The sequence below is a fragment of the Fonsecaea monophora genome (assembly GCF_001642475.1).
Source record: "Fonsecaea monophora strain CBS 269.37 chromosome Unknown Scaff42, whole genome shotgun sequence".
Lineage (NCBI taxonomy): Eukaryota > Fungi > Ascomycota > Eurotiomycetes > Chaetothyriales > Herpotrichiellaceae > Fonsecaea > Fonsecaea monophora.
Window position 1 is genome coordinate 191,751 of NW_019173973.1, and position 19,458 is coordinate 211,208.

Genomic DNA, 19,458 nt, shown 5'->3' on the forward strand with positions numbered 1-19,458 from the left:
GCCTTCCTTCACTTGCGACTTAGGAGTACGTATGTACGTAATTAGGTAGGTAGGTCGCTAGGTATGTAGGTAGTGCCGTTGGAGACAAACAAATCAACCTCTCCCTCTCCGACTTACGTACCTAGTCCTTGTCCTCGCCTCGTCACTCAGGAAGTCAGTCAGTCTCTGCGCCACAAAATAATGTCACCACAAGACAAGGCGAGATTGGCCTCTGTCTATTATGTGCCTACCGAACGTCTAACGTCTAACGTGCGATCGGGCGCTGAGTCCGAGCATGCTACCCCATCTACACGTTCAGCTCGCACTGTTCCCCAGACGCGGTCAAGTGCATACATTTACAAATATTGCAGGACCGTTTCTTTTCCCCAGGGGTCATCCACTCATCGATGCCGGGATCGGTTGAGGGTATGTCCTCGAGACTTGTCGTCTGCTGCCTGGTCCTGATCTTGATCTTGATCTAGCGTCGACTCGACGGCGCTCTATTCATGGTTCCAACGCGAGATGCATGCATCGCACAGACGGTTTGTGGGTTTGTGGGTTTGTAGTTTCACTGATGGCGGAGGAGCAGGCTGCTATATACTACTGCATATAAGGACGATATGCCCTCGCTCGCCTTGATGAGACGGTCTTCACTACATAGAGCATTCTCTTCTTGACACCAATCTTTTAACTTTTATTAACGAACAATTCCAGCACCAGATTCCACTCTCCCTATCTCGCTTTTATTTACTTTTCTTGGTGATGGCCATCCTATGGCATCATAAGCTCGCTCTCATCATTTCCCTCCACACCACCCTCCTTCTCGCCCAACTCCAATGCCCACCCTTGGGCCCCATCCTACCCGCGCCGACGAACCTGACGCACAACAACAATAACAACTCTACACTCTCCCAAGTCCTCGCGGCCATCACCACGCAACTCCAAGCTTACAGCTCGCAACTCAACGCCACAGCGCTGTCCGTGGGCGTACGGTCAATCCACGAACCTGCCCCAGTGTTGAGCTTCCACCACACGCCCACGACGTTCAACACGAGCGGCACGCACAAGGTCAACGGCGACACCGTGTACGCAATTGGCAGCGCGACCAAGCTCTTCACCGCGCTGTCGATCCTCCAGCTCCAGGGGAAAATCAACCTCGCGGACCCGATCACGAAATATGTGCCCCGGCTCGCGCAGATGGATGGGAGCCACGATGACCCGTTGACGAGGGTTGATTGGGACAGTGTCACGGTGGATGCTCTCGCGAGCCATTTGGGTGGTATTGGTGCAGACCGTACGTGTTCCGTCATATTGTCACATATTCGCATTTCCGAAGACTCAGCACCCAAGAAGACTTTGGTCTTGTTCGATTTGGGGCCGAGAGAGAAAAAAAAGCTGTGAGGGGGAAGAACTAGATTGATCTGTTATGGACTGACCCGTGGATTTCAATCGCAGTCACAAACAGCGTTATCCCATACAGGCCCGGCATCACGGATGAGACTGGCCTCCCTCCACTGACTCCCTCCCAAAACTCGCTTTCATGCAGCGGCGCGCCCGGCACTTCGGGGTGTAGCTGGAACGGTATGCTTTTCTTCTTCCATTGTGTTTGCATAGCCTAAAGGGGGGTGATTGTTGACGTCGACTTACTTGGTTTGACTACACTGAACTGAACTGAACTGAACTGACCCATCTCTGTCGAACAACTCAGATTTCTTCAACAACTTCGCTCGCCGGCCGCCCGTGTACGCCCCCTCGACCACCCCCGTGTACTCGAACATCGGGTACGCGCTGCTCGGGCGCGTCATCGAGAACGTCACCGGAAAGACGTACGCCGCGTACCTGGAAGACGCGGTCTTTGGGCCTGCGAACCTGCGTCGTACGTCCCTGGGGGCTCCCGCCAACACGTCCCTGGGATTCATCCCCGCCGAGACGAATTGGTGGGGGACACCGCTGGGGTATGAGAATAGGTGAGTACAGTCGTCCTCTTTCACAAGACACAGGCCCCTGAATCTTCCCCGGTTGGGTGGCCAAAACAAAAATATGGTGATCACATGGTAACGATTGGATCTGTACAGCTCTGGCGGGATATACTCGACCAACAACGACCTCCTGTCCTTTGGCGCGGCGATCCTCTCCTCAAAGCTCCTCGCCTCACCAGCCAAGACGCGCGCGTGGCTGAAACCCAAGACCTTCACCTCGTCGCCAGGCGTGTCGGTGGGGGCACCGTGGGAGATTGCGCGCGGCGAGAACCTCACGGCTGACGGCCGCCTGATCGACCTGTACACCAAGACCGGCAATCTGGGCGACTACACGGCCATACTGGCGCTGGTGCCAGACTACGACCTCGTCGTGGCCATCAATCTCGCAGGTCCGGAGAGCTCGATCGCGGCGATCCAGGTGATTTTCTCGATGCTGGTGCAGGCGCTGGTGCCAGGCGTGGCTGAGGTCGGGCGCAGCGACGCCGAGCTCAAATACGCAGGGACATACACGTCGTCATCCTCGTCTTCTGCCGGTTCCAACGCCAACGCCACGAGCACCATCACCCTCTCCGTCGACGACTACGGTCTCGTCGTCTCAGACTTTGTTGCGCGCGGCATCGACGTCCGCAGCCCCGATACCGGCTACGCCGCCCTCGCCGGCTCATCTGATAACACCACCACGACGATCCGACTATACCCGACAAACCTCGCGGCGGGGAACCAAACGGCCTGGCGCGCCGTGTACCAGACCAGCAGCGCGGCAGAGCTGGCGGCGTTTGACGCTGAGCTCTTTTTCCCCGGCGGTAGCTGCCAATCGTGGACAGCCGTCGATTTGCAGACCTACGGGTTCGAGGCGCTCGATTACTTCGTCCTGACGGCCGACTCGGACGGCGTGGTTGTTCGCGTGGAGCCCAGGGCGTGGCGGCTCGTGATGGATAGGACGGCCACGTCGGGACGATGATATGCTGAGGTTTTCGTAGAAGGGGGAACTGTTGTCGGAATTGACACTTGAATCTTACTGTGTTGGATAGCATTGCGTTGGACTCGTGGAAGGTTTGGCTGTTCGTCATATAAAGACATGGGAACAAAAGGGCACCACGCTGGAGTTGACTGGTTAATCAGATTACTTACATTTCTTGTACACCGACCCTCGATAAGAGAAGTAGGATTGCCATTCGAAGAAACGGGACGCGCCTCGTCCGCCTCTAGATGGGAAGTAATTCAATCCCATTCTTGGAGAGTGCCCATCTCACATATTTTTGCCTCATCTTACCACGTACTCCGAGTATCTTTAGGGATTCCTCTACGGCAAAGCAATCAGAGTGTAAAACTTCAAGGTGCAGACGTACTTTACACCTCGTCAGTTACACCATGTTGCTCCCAACCCGCAGGCCCACCGGTGTATTCGGCGTCTCCCGACACGATCTCGTCCTCAAGCGGCATCCTCGTTCGAGGTGCGTGCTTACCAAATATCCCAGTAAGTTGTCCCTGATAATCCCAGGACTTTAACTTGAAGCGGCGTCGGCGAGAAGAAAGTCGCACGTGGTGTCGCGTGGCCGGAGTGAAAGTCCAATCTAAGCCAGTCTGGATCCGCGGCCGGCAATGGAGTCGGAATCGGTCGTCCCATTCATCGTTGGGTCTCCCAGGATCAACACCATCCTCGAGTCGGGGTTGGACTGCGGTGTCGGCTTCGCGCAGCCACTCTCTCCACGCGGCGTTCATTGGTGCTATCGAGGTTGCTTCATTCAACCATTGAGACGTACCGGTCAAAACAATGGCGGTCCACAGCGCGCTGATGAGGTCTCGCGCTTCCTCATTGTCCTTGAAACCGGCCTTGGCTCCTCCATGCGCTCTACCTTGCCCACCTTGCCCTCTCTCCATGGCCCAGCCCTTTTGGAATCGGCGCCACTCCTTTCTGACTCTCCCTTCCAATTCTTCCACCCTTGAGATTGCAATTGGGGCGTCGAATCCCTGATTCTGGGGATATTGTACCGGCATGATTTCGACATCGTATGCATGTTGCCAGTGATATCTGAAAGGGTTCAGGGCAGACACGGCCCAGTAGAGGACATTCAGCAAGATATATGAAGCAGCAAAGGTCACCTGGAGAATATTGGATGCATTTGCCAGACACACGACTCCTGTCATGAGCATGACTGTCGACAATAGGGCGAGGGTACGATATAGAGTATCTGTTTTGAGGCGGGTCATTCGTTTGCCAGCTTCAATAGCGACAGCAGCTTACCGCTGATTGCATATTGTGCGTACTCGAGCTGGAAATACAAGAGCGCAATTTGTTCGGACGTTGGACGAATCACTCGGATTGAGCCCTGATACCAGTCAGTATTTTCGACGACAATCCTTTGTAACCCGCATTACTCTCTGATGAGAAGAGCTAGAGGCAACAGACATCGTCAAGCTTGTCGGAATCATAGAATCATAGCGCATCTTCTGCATTAAAGGTGACATAAAAGAGGACCAAACTCACATTAGGATAGTAGATAACGACATCTGAGCGAGGTATAACCCCTTCCCGCCCAACTTCCACTCTTGGTTGTTGGAATACCAGATTCCAGTGAGTGCCAAATCCCACGAACGAGCTCACCATCGACAGCATGATGGTCGCCAGCAAGGAGAAACCATCGTGGTAGTAGACAGAGAGCCCGATTAAAGCCAGAGTCATGGCACTTCCGGCGACTGAAATCCAGAACAAGGCTCCATACTTCTTGGGACCGAATGGACTATGGGTTGATGTTCCTGCAGGCCTTTCTTTCTCAGTCACCTGGACAAGCTCAACCTGGTAATCTTCCAGCGGCTCTGGATGAAGTAATTGCGCGAAGAAATTAAGCTCCCTTTTCATCATGCCACTGTATGCTCCAGTGACGATACCCGGCGCTGTAGGTAGTCGGTATTTTCGTTCGTGTTCAAGCAGGGCGTGGGGAGCTGGCATAAGCCTAGGTAGCGTAGACCACCAAGAAAGACTTGTCGCCTGAGCATTTCGAGTTATCGAGCCTTCTCCAAGCACAGCAATGATACCGACAATGTCAAGCTGCAAATCCTTGAAACTGGCAATCCAGCGCATCTTTTATGGCTGATATTGGGTCAGGTTTAGAGGGAGGCAGTCACACGCCTAGATAGGGGTGCTGAAACGTGTATCTCGCAACTTCACGGGTTCCCTTCGTGCGGCTGAAAAACAGTGTCGGAAAGAATCGAGCGCTGGGTTGTCATGGCCCTGATGGTTGGGGGGATAGAGCAAGCGATATATACCCATACCTGTAGGCAGGCTGAGAACGAAGCACCCCCGGGAGATATGACTTCGTATTGGTGTCTTAGGTCGAGAACCTCGACCGCATGCGCCCAATGCCACCATTGAACCCCCAATCAGGACATGACTTTATTGATGCGATTGTCGACTCGGCTCAAGGGCTGCAAAGGCCCAGCTGAGCTCTTATATTATTACCTTGCTCCTGAGTATCTCCATATTCATGAAATTGCGATCTTGAGGCCCATATAAGGTTCTCTACTCTTTTATCGTGAGCTGGTGACTACATCGTTACTCGGCGCTTGGGTAAGGTAATCAGTTCCATCGAACGGGCAGCTTCCGCGGACGAAGGGCCGAAGCGTAGTTCCCGTTTTGCGTGGGCCGTTGGGGGCCATTGTAGGTTTCGCCTTGTTTGAGGCGGGTGGGTGGCCTTGTGTGCCAACAAGGGAAGTTTGTTAGGGATCGTAGGCTGTGACAGACATTCGACTCCGCCTGGGAATTCAGGCCAATGATGGCGGGCAGCTGAGAAAGGCAAGCAGATGCTTTAACCGGTCGATTTTGTTTCACAATAGCCTCATCTAGCCCATCAACGGCGCCGCCACCCCTGTGGATTTGGGACTCGTGCAAGGTAGTTTTTCAGGAGAGGGACGTGGGGGATTTTATCCCCGTCATCAGGACTGCTGGGAGGATTGCTTGGTTGTGAGGGAAATATGGGATCGCAGTTGGATTGAAGGGTTGTTGATGAGGATATATGTAATCCTCGAGACCGGCATCGATCTTCAGAACCACGTACAGCCGTTAGACTTGCTCGTGTTGTGGGATTCGACGTACCCTGTCCATCGAAATTCTTTTCCCCCCTCCCCTCATTTCTCAGTCAAAGCTTGCGGCTCTTACAAATGGCTTTGTCCAGTTCGTCCTTGTACCCCTCCCGCTCTGCATCAGCGAAGGACCCGGCGTCGGCTGCAAGCGACAGCCCGCGGTGCCCAACGCTCTCCCTATCGATTTCCCCATCTCAATCACCTTCTAGGTCCCCACTACTGCAACCTGGAAACAAATGCACCCAGATGTCGACACCTGAGCCCGCAGAGGGTTCTCAGAATACCTCGATATTGAATTTGACCAAAAAGTTCAGACATCTTGGACGTCTTCCCTCCAGCTGGATCAAAGCAACAGTGCGCTCCCCTCCCTGCAATCCCTCCAAAATTGCGCCTCACTGACATCGTCCGCAGGATGATCGAACACCCCCAGAACAATCCTACCTGTGCGACACCTGCCTCCGCCTAGATTTGAACATCGAGTCGTTCTACGTCCAAGACGATAACCGCGAATTTGAAAGAACTCATAAGCCTCGATATTTGGGCAGACTGTCCCAGATCCGCCATAAAACTCATTGCCCTCATTGTCGCCTAGTGCTTGAGATAGCCGATCGTCCTTCCGATCAACGCAATCCGAGTTTACACGCCGACGATGATCCGCTGTGCTACGCACGATGGGTGGTAGATGGACAGGAAGATTTAGGGCCTGACCCTCATCGCCCGGGGGAACATATATTCAGGCCTAAGACACGACGGTTACTGATATATAGTGACCCTCAAGCGTTTAAAGATGGATACATAGTCCTCCTTGCGGACGACGCCCCCAGCCGAGAATTCTTTGGGCGCAGAATCATCTCGCCTGATCTGCTCGATCCTCAACAACTTCGTCAGTGGCTGCACGACTGCGAAACCCACCATGGCCTGGAATGTGAAGAGTCACTGGTACATCCCGATCTCTTGGGCCAGCCGAAAGATGTCTTTCGTGCGATTGATGTGGACAAGATGTGCATTGTTGAGGCTCCCCAGTCATCCCGCTATGTCGCACTGAGTTATCTCTGGGGTAAGAACTTCGCCCAGCTGTTTACAACCTCTAAGAACCTCCCTAAATTGTCACAACCGGGTGCACTCGAGAAGGAAAAGCTTCCTCGGACGATCAAAGACGCCATTAAGCTCACCAAAATGCTACAAGAGAAGTATCTGTGGACGGATAGTCTGGCACTGCTGCACGATGACGGATTTCAATATCACGACGACTGGGTGTATGCCAGGGCCGCTCTGACCGTGGTTGCGGGTTCGGGTAAAGATGCGAATGCTGGTCTCCCAGGAGTGAGGAAAGAATCTCGAACATTCCATCAGGAGATAGAAGAGGTCAAACCTGGCATGCGGCTAATGGTGTGTCATCTTGCTGAAGGTAAGTCTGAATTCAGCGACCCTGGTATCGAATACTCATCTTCTCGCAGATTATATTTCGACCTCCCAATGGGATTCTCGTGCTTGGACTTTCCAGGAGAGAATGCTTTCGAGGCGGTGTCTGTTGTTCGTCAATGGGCGGATATACTACCAATGTCGGCGGACCACTTTCTGCGAAGATATGGAGATGCCACGGTCCAACGGCTGGTCCTTGGACTCGATCGACATGCCAACCAGAATATTCCGGGAGAAACCCTTTGTTCAGTTCACATCGGCGGTGGAGCTATATACCCGGCGAGAGTTGACGAATCCCAACGACATCCTGAATGCCTTCGAAGGGGTGCAGCTGGTGTTGGAAAAACGAATAGGTGATAGAATATTCTATGGCGCATTGGAGACAATGTTGGACCCGTCATTGCTGTGGGAGTCGACGAAAAGGCTGTTTCGACGGCCGGGCTTCCCAAGTTGGTCGTGGTCAGGTTGGGTGGGAGAAATACAATGGAAATACACCGAAGTGGCCCGCTCGTGGATTGAATGGCATGCGGATCAGGCAATCGGCATCCATACATTCCCCAAACAAGCCTACGAACGGATACAGCCCCCTATACCCCGTCCCCAATACCTTGGTCCGATGTCACACCACAACCTGAGCACCATGCTTCCTCTATTACACTTTCGAACTGTCACAGTGCAGTTCAAACTTACCTCGCCGGCACTTATTCACAAATCAGTAATTTCACCCTTGCGAAAGAGGCTTACGGGGCCCAGCGCCTTGTCGACCGTGCGACCTGCTCCTGCAGACCCTGGATTGATCAGGGCAGGGATTGCGGATCGGAACGGATTATGGTGTGGCACTATTGACCTTGATGTGGCCTGGATGCCACGTGTTGGAACACCCCTAGATTTCTTGGTTATGTCTAGGGTAAGTCATTTCACCGACGATGAATTAGCTATCTGGGAAGGCACATTACCGGATGATGTGGAGGACCTGTTGGCACGACGGAACTATGGCGTTTATGTGGTTATGCTGGTTTCCCGGAAAGACGGCATATATTACCGTGAAGGGCTGGGACGGATATTGACAGAGGCCTTGGACAGGGCTCTCGAACCGGGGCCAAAATGGCAGGATATAGTACTTGGTTGAGACATGCAGCATGAGGGACACGTCTTACACCTTTAGACGTGGTCCTGGAGTTATTGGCAGGCACTTTTTAATCCAATCCGAGGCTTTGATATAGCCACGGACAGCACGTGAGAAGCAACCAATGGGAATTGTCGAGGCTCACAGGGTTGCTCGTACTCGTATTCCGCCTCCAACCATGACGTTCCTCGGGACGTACCTATGTAGTAATTGCAACCCTTCACCAGGTTTCCTGGTATGAGGACAAGATGCTGCGCCTTGTCAAGCTTTCACGATTGATTCAATGTCAAAAACTTCTCCATCTGCTCTTCCAACGACGTCGTCCTCATCATTGTCCTGTGGACCAAAGTTTACGCCCTCAGTCTACCGCCACGACCAGCTCATGAGCAGTACCGCAGATGCGAAATATGCCAAATACTGGGACGACAATGTGACCGCGTCCGACCAGCTCTGGCGAGCCATCGAATAGCAAACTCTTGGATCAACTCCCATTCAACCACCTCCGCAACCTCTCTTGATCGCATCTCCGGAGATCATGTCAGGTGTCCCCGAGACAACATACAACAACAACAACAGCTATGGAGGCCGAATCACCGAAATCGACTGCGTCTATCCCATCTCTGGCACTTATGGTCTCCTCCCTCGCCTCCTCTACTATGTAACCTTGGTTTTCGCCATTTTCGGGCGAAGGACCGAATGGCTCATCGTCGGCGCCCTCGTCAGCGCGCTCACATATGCGGGCACCTCGGCGGTCCATCTCATGACCCTCGTGACGAGTAAAACCGGAGTGTACGACCTGGACATCATGGCCGCGTGGGCAGTTTTATCCACAGGAGCCCTCGCCTATATTGGGATAATCCACTGGAGTTCGTCGCTGAGAGCGACACGCGCGCGCATCGTCATGATCTGCTGGGGCTGCTTAGTCGGCGTCAGTCTGATCTTTGGGAGAGCGGAACTCTTTGACACGCCGATCAGTCCGCCCGAGCCGGCCTGTTACACTCCACAGGGGACGCTGTTGGAGTATCCCATACAAAAGGCGATGAATCCGGCATTTGGAAATTGCACCTACAAGTGTTTCAACGTCACGAAGCCCATGAGACAGACGTCCGAGATCATGGCCATCCCCCATGGAGTTCTGGATAATTCACAGTACAGAACACTCACATATGTGTTGGTCGGGCCGATCCAGTTTGCAGCCTACGCGGCGCTGAGTATGGACGTGGCGGAACATACCCCATCGATGATGTGCACGAAATTGGTCATGAGCTATCTTATTCAACCCGGCCAGCGAGAGCAGTTTAGCAAATCGGTGTACAAGGCAAGCATGGAGAAGTGGTATGGTGGCTACTTCGCACTGTTCGGCTACGTGCGTCGGTCACGGTGGTCCTGGAGGAAGCTTGGCTTGTCGTCATTCGTCATTCCGTGGTTGATGTTGGGGTTGGCCATCGATATCTTGTGTCTGCCTCTCATGGTGTGTAACATTGTGTTGAATGAAATCACATTGCTGCGCGGAGGACTGCCGGCGAATGAGGCGAACATGGCCATCGGGCAGTGGGGGGCCATTGTGAATTCGGTGCTCGTGTTGATAGCGGCCTGTATCAACAAGGGACTGGAAATATGGGAGAGAAGGAAAAAGACGAAGGAGCTGGACAGCGTCGTCGAGAGCGTGGTGAATGTGGTTCCAGAAGATCTTGAGAGCGGTATGGCGGAGAGCGTACAAGAGGTTGGAGTGGTCAAGCCCAAGCTTGCCCACATTCAGACTCTGGAAGATATGGAGGACTTGATGAAGCGGCCAAAGTGATAGGTGCATATGTTCTTCCAGGACAGAGTACAGACTTCCCGTCCGCAGTCTGAGAAGATGGGTTGGAAGACTGCGACGTTGGACCTAGATGAGTTGAGGATGTCTCGACCATCTCGAAGCGGTGGGCGCACGAGGAACCAAGGGCCACGAAGCCAGACTTTATGAGTCACAAAGGGAATTGAATGATAGGGAGGTGCAATCTATACATTAGTGGCCATAGTGTCGGTCTGCAAGGGACAGAGATGCTAGTGGAGATGAAGCGGATGATGGTCGAGTGCATTAGCCGCCATCAGCCTTGTTCTCTGTCGTTACATACGCATATAGTACAACAAGAGTTGCCTCACACGCGGTCCATCCAGCTAACTTTCCTGCGAGTGTCTCTCAAGTTGTGTTTCTCCTCATCAGATAGACAATGACAGCGTCCTATTGACCAATACAAATCCATTTCGTGACGAGGCACGCGATGTTTTCCAAACGAGGCTGACGAGGGGAGCGCGGGCCGACCTCGGCGGGGCTGGAGTCATTTCTAGACTCGTCAAGCTTATGCAGGGACGCCAACCACCCACCAACCCAGCACCAAAGCTTCCGCTTTGACTTTGTCGACTGCGGCAAAATTTCTTTGGCCCGCAACCGGGGTTGCGGCCGCCCATTGCAATTGAGGACTTGTCTGCACCACCTCAATTTGAGAAGAGAGAGAGGCTGATTTCTTGATATTGCCGAACCTCCTACACATCGCTGCAATCTTGACTCGCGCTTGAGATAAAAGATACCCACTGTCATATTGGGCCTGGTCAACTATCACTCCAAAACACAAATCGTCCGAGTGAGTCAACGATAGACCCGTGCGTTGAAGTCTATAAATTCTCCTCACTCCTCTTCCTTTCTCTCTTCCTGAGAGCCACTCCCTTTCAACCTTGACATCTCGTCACATCCATCATGCAGGCCATTAAAGAGACATTCGCCCGATGCAAGGAGGAGGGCAGAACAGCCCTCGTGGGCTACTTCACCGCGGGTTATCCCACCGCCGAAGAGACCCCAGATATCATGCTCGGGCTACAAGCCGGTGGCGTTGGTGAGGAATAACCACCCCTCAATCGGTCAGAGTGCTGTATTGACATCTCCCTCTAGATATCATCGAACTCGGCCTTCCCTTCACAGACCCCATTGCCGACGGGCCCACGATCCAAAAATCAAACACTGTCGCCCTCAAAAACGGCATTACCGTCACCTCAACCCTCCAATTCGTCCGCGACGCCAGGAAAAAGGGCCTGAAAGTCCCTGTTCTCTTCATGGGCTACTACAATCCACTGTTGCGCTACGGAGAAGATCGCATGTTGAAAGACTGCAAGGAGGCCGGTGTCAATGGATTTATCATGGTCGATTTGCCCCCGGAGGAGGCAGTAAGATTTCGCAACAATTGCACCAAGGCCGGGCTGAGTTATGTGCCGCTGATTGCCCCCGCGACGTCAGAGAAGAGAATGAAGCTGCTATGTCAGATTGCCGACTCCTTCATCTACGTCGTTTCTAGAATGGGGGTCACGGGCGCAACCGGCACGTTGAACACCAAACTTCCTGAGCTGCTGGAGAGGGTACATCAGTATTCTGGCGGTATACCTGCGGCGGTCGGATTTGGTGTGAGCACCAGGGAGCACTTCCTGAGCGTTTCGCAAATTGCTGAGGGAGTGGTGATTGGTAGTCAAATCGTGACAGTTTTGGGCAACGCGAAGCAAGGTGAACGGGCAAAAGCCGTACAAGAATATTGCTCCCAAATCACTGGGAGGAAGCTCGGCGATTTCAACACGACGGATGGTCTAACGAGGGAAGTGGGTATTGTCGAGACAATGAAGTCTGCAAAGGAACCCAATGCCGCGGCGAATGGTCTCAACGGCCATCAAGTGCAAGTCGACAAGGTTATCACCGACGCTGATGTCCCTTCGGAACCAGGTCTTGCTGACCAGCTCGATGCCCTCAACTCGGCCACAAATGGTACAGCCCCGAACCCTGACGCCATTCCTGCCCGGTTCGGCCAGTTCGGTGGACAATATGTTCCCGAATCATTAATGGACTGCTTGGCGGAACTCGAAGAGGGCTTCCAAAAAGCCAAAAACGACCCCGAATTCTGGAAGGAGTACAAATCATATTACCCTTACATGGGTCGGCCTTCATCGCTGCATCTGGCCGATCGGCTGACTGAACGAGTCGGCGGTGCACAGATATACCTGAAACGAGAGGACCTGAATCACACTGGAAGTCACAAGATCAACAACGCCTTGGGGCAGATTCTTCTCGCAAGACGATTGGGCAAGACACGCATCATCGCCGAGACCGGTGCAGGCCAGCACGGTGTAGCAACGGCAACCGTCTGCGCCAAATTTGGCATGGCCTGTGTTGTGTACATGGGCGCGGAGGACGTGCGGCGTCAAGCTCTCAATGTCTTCCGCATGAAACTTCTTGGTGCCAAAGTTGTGGCGGTGGAGGCAGGATCTCGTACTCTTCGAGACGCAGTCAACGAGGCATTGCGTGCTTGGGTCGTCGATCTCGACACCACCCACTACATCATCGGCTCAGCTATCGGCCCTCATCCCTTCCCGACAATCGTTCGCACTTTCCAGAGTGTGATCGGTCAGGAGACCAAGGAACAAATGAAGGAACTCACTGGGAAACTTCCGGACGCCGTGATTGCCTGTGTCGGTGGAGGAAGTAATGCTGTTGGCATGTTCTTCCCCTTCAGCTCCGATCCTTCGGTGAAGTTGATTGGTGTTGAGGCAGCTGGTGAGGGTGTTGACACAGGCAGACACTCTGCCACACTCTCAGGTGGGTCGATAGGCGTTCTCCACGGTGTGAGGACGTACGTGTTGCAGAACGAGCATGGACAGATCAGTGACACGCACTCCATTTCGGCGGGCCTCGATTACCCCGGCGTGGGACCAGAGTTGTCAAATTGGAAAGACATCTCTCGAGCCCGCTTCATCAGTGCGACCGACTCAGAGGCATTGATAGGGTTTCGCACGCTCAGCGAGACGGAAGGAATCATTCCTGCGCTGGAATCGAGCCATGCCATCTTTGGGGCCATGCAGGTTGCTAAGCAGATGAACAAGGATCAGACACTAGTGATTTGCCTGAGCGGACGTGGTGACAAGGATGTTCAGAGTGTGGCGGACGAACTACCTAGACTAGGACCGGGAATTGGGTGGGATCTGAGGTTCTAGACCGAGAGAGATGTAGACATGAAGATTTGGTTGGAAAGGAAATGGATCCACGGCGTCAACCTCAAGATATGGATGAAGTCGATGTTTGTCTAGGCATGGTTTACGAATGAGAATGAACCAGATTTCGCGTATCGGTGGGTTTCCAGTGCCGATGTTATGAACTAATCGCCCTGATCCTCGCTAGTCCTAGAATTTCTAGCACAGTATGAGATCAGCGACGAGGAGTTTTGTAGGATATTCCCTACCTTTGTGTATTTGCTTGGTGTCTCTTTCTACACCACGATTTCACCAACCGGATTGACTCCGGGGACCAACTCACCACCCAACATCCATATCACTACTATTGGACTGTCACCCCTACTATCAGCTGGGGCGGTCAGTCGGGCATCCCGTCCATGTCAAATGATGCTTTCTCGATTCAGTAAGTGCTTGGGCCATCTGTAGCTGCCATGCATGCGTAAGCTTGGGGGCCTCCTCTGAAAGTGCCGCTTCAAAGCTGAGTTTGTACCATGCGTCCATGCACAGCGACACTACCTTTTCTAATCACATATCTGGGCTGAAATAGAATGCCAATCCAGCTGGACAGAGCAATCTACCATCTATTGGACATGATGTTATTGGCCTCTGCTCAAGCTCAGGCCCCAATCCCCGAACTCAACTGCGACCTCTCTACCGTACATCCGTCCGCGGACCAAACGGCCAGCGGTGACAAGTCTCTCGCAATTCCCGTGCCCACTTGATTCTCAATATTCAAGCCGTCGGACAAAATTCGACTATCATGGCTCATCTCCCCGAGACGTCCAAATCAGCGGGTGTTGTGCCTGGCGTGACTGTGGCTGGACAAAAGGACCTATCCAACATTACAAAACTTATTCTGGGCCACTCCGTCACATACCTGGCCTGATCGATCCTTCGGCGACGTTTTGGGGAAACAGTATACGGCCCTCGGGGAACAGACGCGGTTCGTCCCTTGCCATATCCTATCCGTCGAGCTGTACAACAAAGGAGAGAGATCGGCGATGCTCGGCCCTTGAACACAATGTCCTATTCTGCTTTTTCTACGTCCAGAGGCCATTCAGTTACGTCCTCTACCAAGTCATTGGGCGTATTCAGGGAAGAAGCTAGGAAAAGGCCCTCGATCATTGGCGTCTCCTACGCCTACCTGAGGTGGCGAGGAAAGCCCTAAGTATTCTAGGCCTTGAAGTCCTGGTCCCTCTACAAACGTACTTTCACAAATATGCTGCACGTTGAGCTCACGTCAGAGCTAACCACTTCACCAGCCCTTACAGGAGTACTGACTGCTGCTCTCGATACGTCCAAAGAGGAGATTGATGGGCGATGTCTCTGTGGATGCCTCAACGGTGATTTAGTGGACGATTTGACTCGAGCGAATTGTGACAAGTACGGCAAGTGCCCGTGGCTCTCGCGGCATGCTCGCCTTCATAGTAGACGCCGGGACAGTGTTAGGAGGGGCGGGCAAGGCTTCAACAAGAGCATATAAGAGCTGGGTCGACCAGCTGCGCATCCCAAAATGGCAATTTTCATGCCCGAAACATCAACCTCGAGACATCGACGAACATGCTCAGCTTCTACTGTGGCTTATTCTTTGTCCTTGCACCCGTTTTGTACCACAGGATGGCCAGAAAGAATAGAGAGGTGTTGATGCCGCAGGGACCGCCCTTCTCGAAAAGTCCTCCCGAGCCCTCTAAGCGTGTCCGTATTGCAAGCCCAGCAGACGAGAAGGCAGAGACTGCAAAGGTTCTACGAGAATTCTTCCACAAGATCGGTTTCAACACGCAACAATACGAGGATCCGTATCCGCAAGAGTTGGACGACATTGTCCGAGGGCGAGTTCGATCGTGGAACCTTGACGACAAGCGCACCGCCCATCTCCTCAAGCTCCTTCCCACCTGTGCCAGCGGGGCTCAGAAACAATACAAACAAGCCTCGGCTGAGGTCAAGACATTCATCACCCTGTATTCCATGTTATTGTTCTACGTCGACGATCTTGTCGTCAGGGAGCCTGGGAACATCCTGCCGGAGTTGCAGAAACTGTCGTCCCCGAATACCCCACGAGAGACAAGCAGTATCTATTCAGACCCGTGCCTCTCGTTGTGGTCGGGTCTCGTCACCTCCGAAGCCCATTTGTACTATGGGCCATATTCGACCGGCGCCATCCAGAAGGGACTGGTCGAGTTCCTCATGGGGAGCATCATCGAGGCACGGTTCCCCCGAGGTCTCGGACAAGACGCCCTCCTCACGACGCACGTTCCAGCGACAGCGGCGCATCTGTTGCGCGACAAGGCCGGGTCCGGCGAGGTCTACGCGCACTTCATGTTCCCCACGCACTTGGCACCAGAGGACAGGTACCTGGGTAGATACTTTGTCTGCATCCGCGACATGACCGACTGGATCAACTTCACCAACGACATCATGTCATTCTACAAAGAGAACAACCCCCACGACGGCGTCGTCGAGGAGAACACCTACATCCAGAACCGCGCGCGCTGCGAGGGCAAAACGACCCTGCAAGTGCTGAGAGACCTGTGCGACGAGATTGTGACACTGACAGAGAGTATCCGCCGCGGGCTGAAGGGCGAGCCCGTTCTCGAGGAAATCTGGGAGAACTATGTCAACGGGTATATCCTGTTCCACGCGTGTGATCGGCGCTACCGGCTCAAGGAGTTGGGGATTGTGTTTGAGCGGGAGGGTGAGGGTGAGACTAAGAAGGGCACGTTGTGACAGTGAATAATTCTTTGTGACAAATGTTGGTCAAGTTGGTCAAGTTGTCCCAGCCCAACTAGTCGATCTGCTTTACATTGGATAAATACAGTACTCACGTCAGAGATATCTACATCCAGGAGAAGGAATAAGAATTATAGACTTGACTTTGTTTCATGTCCATACTCACCTTCTCAATCGAATAATTGACCTAATAAATAGTTAGATACGTTGTCCGTCCTATCCAGACCATACATTGTATACATCATATACGAGGGACGTCGTCGTACTTGGGACATGTACATGACTCCCCGACCTACAGGAGTCTCGCCAGGTGTTTGAGTAGCTGGCTAGCTGGACGGATGGATAGGTAGGTTGGTAGCGCAACGTCACACGATACAATGAATTTGATATGATGCAACGAATGCGATGTAAATGCGATGTAATATTCACAACGAAGCGAGAGCGGAGTCCTGGGGGGTAACGTACCGAGTACTAGGGGTGGATTGTCTGGGAGACCCCCATTTCCTTGCAGCCTTGTGGCACCAGGCAGGCTGACATACTCGCCTACCTATTCGCCTACCTCCTCACCTACCTACATGGGCAACCGTACCAACTCAATTCAGGTCAGCTTGTACGTAAAGAACCCAAGCACCTAAGCACTTACTTTGCATTATTACATATTGACCTCGGCACGTGGCACTTGATTACCTGACTGAGCACGAGCCAGTGAGTGTCAGTCACGCCAGCCAGCCAGTCAGTCAGTCTAGGTAGGTAGGTTTGTTTGTTGGTAGTGGTAGTGGTTAGATTCTGATTACAAGAGTTGCTTGATGCTCGGTGCTCGGGGTTGGTGCTGACATAGGTACGAGGTACAGAGTACTCGATATATCATTGATCAAGGTGGCGACTCTGTGCATCGTACCTCGTACCATGTACCATGCGGAAAAGGGGAAACGCTTCGCTTGTGCCGGTGTCAGTGCCGCGGAGGGGGAAAAGGCCCATGGATCTTCTGCGTACGCGTGCGTGTACGTGGACATGTACATGTAGACACATAGTGGCGATGGGGATGAGGATGAGGATGAGGTGGTGGTACTCTATATATATAGACATGTACGGTGTTGTTTGTTGTTCGGGGTTGTCGGGAGGTAAAGAAAAGCAAGAAAGAAGGACCTCGTACACAGGCAAAGACAGGATAGGGTTAATAACCGTGCGGGCTGACGAATCTCTCGGGGTCAGGGTCAGGGTCAGGGACAGGGTGATCAATTCATCAGGATGTTGACCGTCACCTTGACGTACAGCGCTTCTGTGGTGACCTTTTGCTTCTGAGCTCCTACAGTGATAGACCTCGGAGACTAGGTCCTCCAGGTAGCAGCGGTAACACGGATATGTAAGATAGAAAGTGCTCTTCCGCTCTCTCTGTCTCTCTCTATAACCGCCCGGTACTCGAGACAATCCCACCGTCAACCACCAGCTTCTGGCCCGTAATGTAGCCCGCCGCGGCGTTACTCGACAGAAACACCACGGCATTGGCGACGTCGCGCGAAGACCCCATCTTTCCCGTCGGCACCTGGTTGTGTCTCGTCTGCACGAATCCTTCGTAGTCGCCGCTGGCGTACTTGTTGGCCAGTGTCTGCACAAGAGGCGTGAACATGAGCCCCGGCAGGACCGTGTTGAGACGGACGCCCTTGTCGGCATAGAGGACGGCCGTGTGTTTCGTGAACTGCGTGACGGCCGCCTTGGTCGCGGCATACGCCACTTGCGGCTTCCCCACGTACCGGATGCTGGCGATGCTGCTGATGTTGACCACGGCTCCCCGACCCTGGGCTTCCATGTACGGTAGCACGGCGTGGCAGGTCAGGTAGACGGATTTCAGGTTGATGGCCGTCTGCGCGTCCCAGACCTGCTCGCTCATGTCGGCGGGGCCGCCCTTTTCGCTGCGCCCGACGTTGTTCACGAGGATGTCGATGCGCGAGTACCTCGAGATGCATTGTTGGACGAGCTGTTCCACGTCCGTGGCCTTGGTGACGTCGGCGACGACCACGTCCACGACGGCACCGGGGACGATTTTCTCTATGCGCGACTTGGTGAGGTTGGCGGCGTCGAGGTTGATGTCGCACCCAAAGACCTTGACGCCGTTGCGCGCCAGAGCCAGCGCCGTCGCCGCACCGTTGCCCCAGTTCGTCGTCTCCTCGGGCGGGCCATCTTGCCCGATACCTGTGACTAGAGCGACCTGACCGGTCAAGTCGGGGTATCTGGGCGGATCCTGGTCGGCAGACATGGCAGGCCGGGATGGGTGGGGATCACTTTCTGCAATGGCTCTCAGTATGCTCTATCACACATCATATGATAGAAGGGGGGGTTTCGTTCATAATTTCTGAACATACATACACCTCAACTCATTAACATCCATCGCCATGCGACTTTTGCAATATCCGGCCCCGCAAAGTCCGTCGGCAAGAACGGCGATTCGCGGCAGGACGTTCTACTCGGTAAGCCGAAGCGGTGCGGAAGCGGTTTGTTGGAGGTGTCCAGGAGCATGGGACGCCCTGTGGGGAGGCCCTGGTTAAGTCGGGGCATTGGGGGAAATTTTGGCCGGGGTGGTGGAGATGGAGATGGAGACACAGACGCAGGTGCAGGTGCAGGTGCAGACGAGGCGAGGCTCGTTGTTCTTTGTGGAGAAGCAGATTTGGGGTTGGAAAATTATTCAACCTCAACTTGTTTCATCCTCATCCCATCGCTCACTTCATCCGGAACTCGCCCTCTTTTATGCTCCCTCTCCCAGATTTCCCGTGTCTACCGTCTGCTCGAGTACGGCAAAGATCCCAGTTGAGAAGAAAAATCGAGAGAAACGTGTCACGGTGCCCACAATTGGGGTCTTGCTCGGCTGCTCCTCATCCCTGGTATCTCGACTGCTGTTCTCTCACCAACAACTTCCCCTAACTCGTCATGAAAGGCTCAACCTCGGTCCTCATCCTCTAAGGTTTTTTTCTGCTGGCCACATGATTACACATTACCAACCGTCAGACGGGGCTTGGTTTCCGAACAAGAGTTTGCCAATACCGAGCTTAGCAGCGTGGCTGCTAAGGCCGCATCCTGGCGAACCTTTTTGGCCAAGGACGCCGTGCGTAAATCTTGGTTATA

The 19,458-nt window shown here is 53.5% G+C and overlaps 7 protein-coding genes across 7 annotated transcripts; 5 read left to right on the forward strand and 2 right to left on the reverse strand.

Annotated features, from left to right (window-relative positions):
• Positions 1–741: 741 nt before the first annotated feature.
• On the forward strand, positions 742–2,919 carry AYO21_06230 (hypothetical protein; the record flags this gene model as incomplete). The annotated part of the gene is made up of 3 exons (XM_022656193.1): positions 742–1,273; positions 1,688–1,946; positions 2,055–2,919. 3 exons carry the CDS (start codon positions 742–744, stop codon positions 2,917–2,919), a joined length of 1,656 nt encoding a protein of 551 aa, XP_022511538.1.
• A 389-nt stretch (positions 2,920–3,308) lies between these two features.
• On the reverse strand, positions 3,309–5,040 carry AYO21_06231 (hypothetical protein; the record flags this gene model as incomplete). Its single annotated transcript, XM_022656194.1, has 3 exons — positions 3,309–4,150; positions 4,204–4,288; positions 4,447–5,040. The coding sequence occupies 3 exons, from the start codon at positions 5,038–5,040 to the stop codon at positions 3,309–3,311; spliced, it is 1,521 nt and encodes a 506-aa protein (XP_022511539.1).
• A 1,244-nt stretch (positions 5,041–6,284) lies between these two features.
• AYO21_06232 (hypothetical protein) lies at positions 6,285–8,589 on the forward strand (the record flags this gene model as incomplete). The annotated part of the gene is made up of 3 exons (XM_022656195.1): positions 6,285–6,392; positions 6,450–7,446; positions 7,496–8,589. The coding sequence occupies 3 exons, from the start codon at positions 6,285–6,287 to the stop codon at positions 8,587–8,589; spliced, it is 2,199 nt and encodes a 732-aa protein (XP_022511540.1).
• A 532-nt stretch (positions 8,590–9,121) lies between these two features.
• AYO21_06233 (hypothetical protein) lies at positions 9,122–10,387 on the forward strand (the record flags this gene model as incomplete). The annotated part of the gene is made up of 1 exon (XM_022656196.1): positions 9,122–10,387. The coding sequence occupies one exon, from the start codon at positions 9,122–9,124 to the stop codon at positions 10,385–10,387; it is 1,266 nt and encodes a 421-aa protein (XP_022511541.1).
• A 936-nt stretch (positions 10,388–11,323) lies between these two features.
• AYO21_06234 (tryptophan synthase) lies at positions 11,324–13,596 on the forward strand (the record flags this gene model as incomplete). Its single annotated transcript, XM_022656197.1, has 2 exons — positions 11,324–11,459; positions 11,516–13,596. The coding sequence occupies 2 exons, from the start codon at positions 11,324–11,326 to the stop codon at positions 13,594–13,596; spliced, it is 2,217 nt and encodes a 738-aa protein (XP_022511542.1).
• Positions 13,597–15,231: 1,635 nt separating this feature from the next.
• On the forward strand, positions 15,232–16,338 carry AYO21_06235 (hypothetical protein; the record flags this gene model as incomplete). The annotated part of the gene is made up of 1 exon (XM_022656198.1): positions 15,232–16,338. One exon carries the CDS (start codon positions 15,232–15,234, stop codon positions 16,336–16,338), a length of 1,107 nt encoding a protein of 368 aa, XP_022511543.1.
• Positions 16,339–17,743: 1,405 nt separating this feature from the next.
• On the reverse strand, positions 17,744–18,595 carry AYO21_06236 (hypothetical protein; the record flags this gene model as incomplete). The annotated part of the gene is made up of 1 exon (XM_022656199.1): positions 17,744–18,595. The coding sequence occupies one exon, from the start codon at positions 18,593–18,595 to the stop codon at positions 17,744–17,746; it is 852 nt and encodes a 283-aa protein (XP_022511544.1).
• Between the last annotated feature and the right edge of the window lie 863 nt (positions 18,596–19,458).